Source organism: Nothoprocta perdicaria, unplaced genomic scaffold (assembly GCF_003342845.1).
Source record: "Nothoprocta perdicaria isolate Ctin4 unplaced genomic scaffold, notPer1 scaffold_33, whole genome shotgun sequence".
NCBI lineage: Eukaryota > Metazoa > Chordata > Aves > Tinamiformes > Tinamidae > Nothoprocta > Nothoprocta perdicaria.
In genome coordinates, this window is record NW_020455566.1 from 1,556,185 (window position 1) to 1,564,128 (window position 7,944).

Genomic DNA, 7,944 nt, shown 5'->3' on the forward strand with positions numbered 1-7,944 from the left:
GGCCGCGTGCCCGGCGCTGCGCTGCCTGCGTGACGCCTGCCGCGACGCCCGCGCCCAGCTGCACACCCTGCCCTTCGGCACCCTGGCGCTGGGCGACACCGGCACCCTCGACCGCTTCTACAACGCAGGTGAGAGGGGCACTCGCTCGGATTTTCTTCCCTGCGCTCACTGGGGACAGGGTCCACAGCCCACCCTGCTCATGCATTGCCTGGAGAAGAGCTTTGCAGCTTTGCAGCAGAAATTCCTCATTGGGAACTTCTTTTGCCCTCCTTTGCCTGCTGCGCTAGGGTAGGGAATCTCTGTGGAATGGAGGAGTGGGTGATTCCCAATATCCATCTGAGCGGGAACAAGTTCACCCTAACCCCAGATCTGCAGCTGGTGCCTGCGGCTGGGGCTGCTGCCGGCATCGGCCTCTGGGAGAAAATGATCTCCAGGGCCACGAGCCGGGCATCTCCCCACGGGGAGCAACCACCGTCCGGCTCCAGGGCTGATGTGGCCCGAGTCACTACAAAGTGTTTGGAGCAGCACCCAGCGCTGCCCCTGCTAAGAGGGGGACCCTCCTGTCCCCATGGGAGAGTGTCTGTGCCGCTGGGCTGAGCCGTCCTGCAGCCTCCGCCGCTCGCCAGCCGCAGGGCCGGGCACTCGCTTTGCTGCTCGCTTTGCTGTTGATAGTCCAGGCTGGTGGGGACACTGTCCGCCCTGTCACCCCAAAGGACAATTTGTGCCAGGCTTGGCCCTGGCGAAGGGGCTGCGCCCAGCGAGGGCTGCGGCCAGGCGGGTGTGCGGGGAAGTGAAAACACATCCCCCAAGGAAAGGGAAGTGCCGGAACACCCTGCGATGGGGAAACACTTTGCTGGGTGCGGGGACGGTCGGGACACACACGTTGGGGCAGGGGCAGGACGCCTGGGCCCTCCTGCTCCCGCCGTGCCTCGGTTTCCCTGGCCTCTGTGCTTGGCAAGGGGAGCTTCTCTCCTTGGCTTCCTGGGTGCTGGAGGGGGACGTAGAGGTGTCTGGAGCCCCCCTTCCAGTGCCCACGGCCCCGTGTCCCCCCCAGACGTGGCCGTGGTGGAGCTGAGTGACTCCAGCTGCCAGCCCTCGCTCTTCTACCACTTGGGCGTCCGCGAGAGCTTCAACATGACCCACAACGTGCTGCTGTGCGGGCACGCCGAGCTGCCCGCCCTGCAGGCCCTGCAGGTGCGCGGGGGACAGGGACAGCGACGGCCCCGCCGCCCGCCCCGTCCCCACGTGCCCTGCGCGGCCCCCGTGCGCAGCCCCCGTGGCTCTCGCCCCGCTCCTCCCCACGCCAGGTTCCCGCAGCCGCATCCAGCATCGGCTGAGACGTCCCTGGAAAACAGGCACCAGGGAGCAAAGGGACAGCCGGGGATGGAGACCTGGAGCATGGCCACGAGGCACAGGATGCTCCCGTGGCTCCGATCAGCCTGGCATTCGGGGATAGGGGCTTTATTCCTGGGAGAAGCCGATGCCTCGGAGCTGAAAGCCTTCATGGGAAGGGGCTGGCAGCGGGAAGGCTCCAGTGCTGGAGCCTGGAAGCAGCTGGTTCCTCTCCCTGTGCTGCAGAGCTGTCTCAAACCCTCCTCCCTCTCTCCCGCAGGAGGACATCTGCCAGAAGAACTCGGTACGTCCCTCTCCCTTGTCCCTGCTGCCCTCAGCCTGCTGCCCTGGTGGGGAAGGGGGAGGTCTGGGCTCTGGGCCCCCGGCTTTGCATAGGGAGCGCAAAGCCTGGCCCCCAAAGCTGGACAGGGGTCCCTGCTTGCTCAGGGGGAGCACCTGGGACCAGCAGCACTGCAGAGGCATCGGCTTTTTACAAGTTCCTGGGGTGTTCACTCTGGAGCATAATGACGGCAGTCAGGGAAACATTAGTGAGAACTTCCTTGCTCCTGAATTTTGGAGGAGAGCGCAGGGGTGGCTGTGTTAACGTGCTCGAGGCTGTATGGGTTTGGAGAGAGGGGGCTGTTCCACGGGACGAGCGGAGGGGCTCTCTGCTCCCACGCGTCCCGCCGTCCCGCAGGACCTGTGCGGCACCTACACCTTCATCCCCTACGTGGTGACGCCCCAGAACACGGTGCTCTGCTGCGATGCCGGTGCCATGAAGTGCCTGGCAGAGCTTTTCCAGCCCGGCTTCAGCGCAGAAGGCTTCTTCACCCCGCTGGCCGGCCGCCTGGCCAAGCTCCTCGAGGGGATCCCCACCAACTCCTGGTACCGCTGCCGTCCCCGGGGACAGGAGCATTGCTCCCGGGGAAGGCAGGGCCACATCTGCACCCCGATGGGCTGGCTCGTGCCCTGCGGGGTCCCCACTGCGGGAACGGGGTGCTCAGGCCCTGCGCCTCTGCCCCCCTCCATCAGCGGCTACTTTCGGGAGACGATCCGGCGCGACATCCGCCGGGCGCGGGAGCTGTACCGGGGCGAGCAGCTCAGCCGGGAGCTGGCCCGCATCCAGCAGCGCCTGGACAGCGTGGAGCTGCTCAGCCTCGACATCGTCATCAGCCTCCTGCTGTCCTACCGCGACGTGCAGGTTAGTGGGGGACGCGCCGGCGCCCCGGGCGGGCAGCAGCCCCCGGGCAGCCGCGCGCGCCGCCCTCGTCCCGCAGGACTACGATGCCATCGTCGCGCTGGTGGAGACGCTGCAGGCGCTGCCCACGTGCGACGTGGCCGAGCAGCACAACGTGCGCTTCCACTACGCCTTCGCGCTCAGCCGGTGAGCGAGGCCCCGGGCGCTGTGCCATGGGTGCTCCCCGGGGGCCCCTTCCCGAGCGCTCCCCGTCCGTGGGTGCAGGCGCAACCGGCCCGGCGACCGGGAGAAGGCCCTATCGGTGCTGCTGCCCGCGCTGGAGCGGCGCGAGGCGGCTGCGCCCGACCTGCTCTGCCTCTGCGGCCGCATCTACAAGGACATGTTCATCAGCTCGGGCTTCCGCGACGCCGACACCAGGGACCGGGCTTTCCACTGGTGAGGCCTGGGCAACGCGTCTGCCCCACGTTCGTGTCCTGCGCGTGATGTTAATTCCTGTGGAGATCCCGCCAGGCCTTCGTTTGGGAGCATTTCTGTGCCCCCGGGGCTGGTGCCTCACGGTGCCCGGTGGCGGCGTGGCCACCACCGATGCCCGACGCCTCTTGCAGGTACAGCAAAGCCTTCGAGGTGGAGCCGAGCCTGCACGCGGGCATCAACGCCGCCGTGCTGCTGGTGGCAGCCGGGCACCGCTTCGAGAGCTCGCCGCAGTTCCGGCAGATAGGTGCCCGCGGGCGGCGAGGTCGGGGACACCTCGGCAGGTGAGCCGGGCTGGCACCGACGGCGCTCCCTGCGCGCAGGCGTGAAGCTCAACTGCCTGCAGGGCCGCAAGGGCAGCCTGGAGAAGCTGCACCACTACTGGGACGTGGGCTTCTGCCTCGGCGCCGGCGTCCTGGCCAATGACCTGCCCAAGGTCATCCAGGCCGCCGAGAAGCTCTACAAGCTGAACGCGCCGGGCTGGTGAGCGGCGGCGCCGCGCGCCCATGTCCCCAAGGGCACTTTTAGAGGGCATCTTTCTTCACACGGTCTGTGCCCACAGGTACCTGGTGTCCGTCATGGAGACATTCCTGCTCTACCAGCACTTCCAGCAGCGCCCGCAGGCGCCGTGCGCCCATCAGGAGCTGGCCGACTTCTGGCTGGGCTTCCTCCTCGAGGGCTGCCGGCCGCCGGGCCCCTCGCCGCGCTGCCCGGCAAGTCCAAGGGGCCCTGGAGCGCCGGGCGCTTTGGGGGCGCTGGGCCCGCGGCGAGCGCTGTCCCGTCCGTGGCGCAGGTCTTGGTGCTGGCGCTCAGCAAGGTGCTGCAGCCGGCGCAGGTGTCGGTGCGGAGCGGCGCGGCGGAGCCGGCGGTGATGCTCAGCCTCGTGCAGCCCCCGGACGAGGTGGCACCGGGGCCGGCCGGGCCGGGGGTGCCCGCGCCCGCCCCCCCTCACCGGTGCCCTTTCCCAGCACAGACGGCCGCGTCGAGCTGGACCTTCGCGCCCGCTGCCATCCGCGGCATCAGGTGAGCTGGGAGCCGGGACCCCCCGGCCGGGCTGGCCGAGGCGGCACCGGGACACCGTGGGGGCTCCTCATCCCCAGCATCTGCAAGCGCGACGAGCGCGGCTGCTTCCTCTACGTGACGCACGCCGCCGAGGATTTCCAGCTCTACTTCCCGTCCCAGCAGCACTGCCGCTGGTGAGCGGGGGCACCACTGTGCAGGGGTGCAGGGCCCCCCACTGCCGATTTGGGCAGATTTGGGCTCCTCGAGACCCCCAAGCGGGGTGGCACCGGCACCCGAGGGAGGTGGGCCGGGGTGGCGGCACCCGGGCGCTCGGGACGCGCTGTCCTGCCCCGCGCAGGTTCTGCGACCTGGTGCAGTCCTTGCTGGCCGAGCAGGCGGCAGGCGCCGAGGAGCTGCCCAGTCCCACACAGCCCGTCCTGGAGGTGAGGGGGGCAAAACGGGGGCACCGGGGTGCGCAACGGGACACAACACGGGGACACAGGGCAGCACAACAGGGCACAACGTGGGGACACGGGGGGACACAACGGGACACAACACAGGGACATCGCGGGCACAGCAGGGCACAACGTGGGGACACGGGGGGACACAACGGGACACAACGCAGGGACACGGGCAGCCCGGCTCGCGCCGCCCGCCTCTCCCTGCAGTACAGCTATGAGTACTCGGAGACGGGCGAGCGCGTCGTGCTGGGCCGGGGCACCTACGGGGTGGTCTACGCCGGGCGCTGCCTCAGCAACCAAGTGCGCATCGCCATCAAGGAGATCCCGGAGCGCGACAGCCGGTGGGTGCCCGCGGCCGCGTGCCCGGCGGGGCCGGCACCCCCCTGGTGACCCCGCCGTGCAGCTTCTCGCAGCCCTTGCACGAGGAGATCGCCTTGCACAAGCACCTGCGGCACAGGAACATCGTGCAGTACCTGGGCTCCGTCAGCCAGGGCGGCTTCATCAAGATCTTCATGGAGGAGGTGCCGGGAGGTGGGCAGAGCCAGGGTGCCGCGGGGACGGGCACGGGGACAGCCAGGGGCGGTTGTGGCATTGCAGGTGATCGCCCTGCTCCGCGTGCCCTGTGCCAGGGACAGTGGCTGCGGTGCAGGCGCGAGGGTGGTGGCCTCGTGTGGTCTGTGGTGGCCTCACATGGCCCAAGGTGGCCTCACGTGGATGTGATGCCCTCCCCAGGGAGCCTCTCATCCCTGCTGCGCTCCAAGTGGGGCCCCCTCAAGGACAACGAACCCACCATCATCTTCTACACCCGCCAGATCCTCGACGGGCTCAGTTACCTTCACGATAACCACATCGTGCACCGAGACATCAAGGTGGCAGCGCGGCCACCCCCCGGCAGCCTCCATGAGCCCTGCGGGCTCTCTGGCTGGGCCCGCTGCTTCATTTCAGGGTGTCCTTTGTACCCCAGGGAGACAACGTCCTCATCAACACGTACAGCGGGGTGCTGAAGATCTCTGACTTTGGCACCTCCAAACGGCTGGCGGGCATCAGCCCCAGCGCCGAGACCTTCACAGGTAGGAGCATCCCGAGGCCGGTACCCACGGCGGGGGCAGGAGCAAGGGAGGATGCTGAGGGCAAGGAGATGCTGGCTGCTGGCTCCTTCATCCCTCCTCATCTTCCTCCCAGGCACCCTGCAGTACATGGCCCCCGAAATCATCGACCAAGGGCCGTGGGGCTACGGGAAGCCAGCAGATATCTGGTCGCTGGGTTGCACCATCATCGAGATGGCCACAGGGATGCCGCCTTTCTACGAGCTGGGCAGCCCCCAGGCCGCAATGTTCAAGGTACCGACACCAGTACGGATTCACCATCCCCGGGGGGACGGTCCCTTTGCCACCCCCGCATGCCTCTCCCGCAGGTGGGCATGTTCAAGATGCACCCCGAGGTGCCCGAGTCCATGTCAGACAAGGCCAAGACCTTCATCCTCCGCTGCTTCGAGGCCGACCCAGCCAAGCGGGCGACAGCGGCCGCGTTGCTGCAGGAGCCTTTCCTGGCCCCGGCGGGCGCCAGGAGGAGCCGGGGCCAGGGCGGGCCGGCGGCGGGGGGCAGCGCGGCCGCCGCAGCGGGTGAGCCCCCGAGCGCAGCCAGCCGGGACGGGGCCCCTCGCTGCCCCCCGACTGGCTGCATCTCCATCATCTCCCGGCAGGAGATTCCCTGCGGGATGGGCAGCCGTGTGGGGAGCCAGCGGGCACCGAGGGGGCGCAGGGACATCCCTCGGCCATGCAGGGTGCCCAGGCGGTGGGCACAGCAGGCAGCCCCCCACGCTGCTCCAGCGATGTCACCTCCAGCCACAGCTCTTTGGGGTAGGGCATCCGTGCGTCGGGCAGGGCTGCCTTTCCATCCCCATCCCCATCCCCAAGGCATCTTGCGCTGCCCCATGGCTGTGCATCCAGCCTGGTGGCAGCGTGGTGATGCTCCTGGGTACCCTTGGCTGTGCTCGGTGCCTCCTGGTTTGGTCGCCCCTCTGCTGGCACTTGGGGCTGTGGGGGAGCCAGGCGGGTGCCCAGGAGGGGCTGTCCCTGTCCCCCCCAGAGGGGCCGTGCTCTGCGTGGGGCAGTGCCAGCTCTGCCCGTGCCCCAGGGCTCCGGAGGACGGGCCGGGCTCCGACCGCAGCGTGCGCTCGTCGTCCCCGGAGGAGAGCGGGGCGCTCTTCCTGCTGCGCAAGGACAGCAAGCGCCGCGCCACGCTGCAGCGCGTCCTCGCCGCCGAGGCGCCCGCCATCGCCGCCGCGCTGCGCCAGGGCCAGGTGGGCGCCCGGCCGCGCGGGAACGGGGCCGGCACGGCCGGAGCCGCGTCCTGAGCCGTGGCCTGGCCGCACAGGGCGCCGAGGGCCCGCGCCTGGCCACAGAGCACGTCCTGCAGCTGCTGAGCTGCCTGCGGGGCTACATCCAGCGGCGCAGCCAGCAGCGGCTGCGCCGGGAGCTGCTGGCGCTGGGCGGCCGCCTGCGTGCGGCCGGGCTCGGCCTCCGCCACCTGCACGCGCCCCTCGGCAGCTTCCCGGCCGTGGTGAGTGCCCCGGCCACGTCCCTTGCTGTGACACCCCAGCAAGCCATGGGGTTTGGGGGTTGCACTGTCCTGGTCCCGGTGCCTTGGCCACGTCCCTTGCTGTGGCACCCGGGCAAGCCATGGGCTTTGTGCTCCCCTGGTCCCTGTGCCCTCCCTAGGTGAGGCAGGTCCTGCACCGGCACCGCGTCAAGCCCCACTGGATGTTTGCGCTGGATGATGCCGTTAGCCACGCGGTGCAGGCAGCGTTCCGGGTGCTCGTGCAAGGTGAGGGGTGCCGGGGCTGGCACATGCGTTCGTGTCCCCACAGGGTGCATGGAACAAGGTGGAGGTCACCCCTGCGTTGGGACGGTGGCAAGTTGGGGAGTGATGTGGTGGGAAGGGGACTGAGGGAGTCCAAAGCGCCAGGCTGGGCCTGCTGCCATCGGGCTCCTCTTTTCCCATTTCTCCTGTTTCCTCTGCCCCACAGAGCTGGGGACAACGGCCAGCTGCCTGGGGGAAGATGGCACTAAGGCCATGGGTGACGAGGACAACCCTGTGCCACCAAGCCCCAGGACGCATCCCCAGCAGGACAGCACCAACGTGGGGCCGAGCAGCATGTCCAGCACCCAGAGCGGTGCCACGTCCTCTCCGCAGGGCTCCTCGGCACTGGTGGCCCAGCTCCGCCACCTCCGCCTGGAGACGGGCAGGTAGGGAGCGCTGGGGACCTCGCTGCTGGGCCCAGGGGCACCCATGGGTGCTAGTGCCTGCCCCGCTCTGCCCCAGGCTGCGGCGGGAGCTGGCGGCCAAGGAGCACGAGTGGCAGAGGCTGCTGCAGCAGGCGCTCGGCCCTGCGCGCGGGGCTCCCCCGGCCCCGCAGCAGCCTCGCGGGGACCCCGGCGGGACCGCGGGAGAGGCCACCGCTGCGGGCCAGGACCCCCT

The 7,944-nt window shown here is 69.4% G+C and overlaps 1 protein-coding gene across 1 annotated transcript in view; it reads left to right on the forward strand.

The window, feature by feature from the left end:
* Positions 1-7: 7 nt before the first annotated feature.
* MAP3K6 (mitogen-activated protein kinase kinase kinase 6) overlaps positions 8-7,944 on the forward strand; it is a gene marked incomplete at its 5' end in the record, with an annotated part of 8,352 nt that continues 415 nt past the window's right edge. Inside the window, 25 exons of the mRNA XM_026043478.1 lie at positions 8-128; positions 1,055-1,194; positions 1,613-1,636; positions 2,030-2,217; positions 2,365-2,533; positions 2,610-2,716; positions 2,795-2,965; positions 3,136-3,248; positions 3,325-3,484; positions 3,564-3,714; positions 3,795-3,902; positions 3,975-4,024; positions 4,102-4,197; positions 4,362-4,446; positions 4,672-4,805; positions 4,868-4,995; positions 5,197-5,333; positions 5,429-5,534; positions 5,647-5,804; positions 5,879-6,086; positions 6,555-6,766; positions 6,841-7,026; positions 7,185-7,290; positions 7,493-7,712; positions 7,789-7,843. Coding sequence (XP_025899263.1) covers positions 8-128; positions 1,055-1,194; positions 1,613-1,636; positions 2,030-2,217; positions 2,365-2,533; positions 2,610-2,716; positions 2,795-2,965; positions 3,136-3,248; positions 3,325-3,484; positions 3,564-3,714; positions 3,795-3,902; positions 3,975-4,024; positions 4,102-4,197; positions 4,362-4,446; positions 4,672-4,805; positions 4,868-4,995; positions 5,197-5,333; positions 5,429-5,534; positions 5,647-5,804; positions 5,879-6,086; positions 6,555-6,766; positions 6,841-7,026; positions 7,185-7,290; positions 7,493-7,712; positions 7,789-7,843 — 3,333 coding nt within the window. The remainder of the gene's footprint in view (positions 129-1,054; positions 1,195-1,612; positions 1,637-2,029; positions 2,218-2,364; positions 2,534-2,609; positions 2,717-2,794; positions 2,966-3,135; positions 3,249-3,324; positions 3,485-3,563; positions 3,715-3,794; positions 3,903-3,974; positions 4,025-4,101; positions 4,198-4,361; positions 4,447-4,671; positions 4,806-4,867; positions 4,996-5,196; positions 5,334-5,428; positions 5,535-5,646; positions 5,805-5,878; positions 6,087-6,554; positions 6,767-6,840; positions 7,027-7,184; positions 7,291-7,492; positions 7,713-7,788; positions 7,844-7,944) is intronic.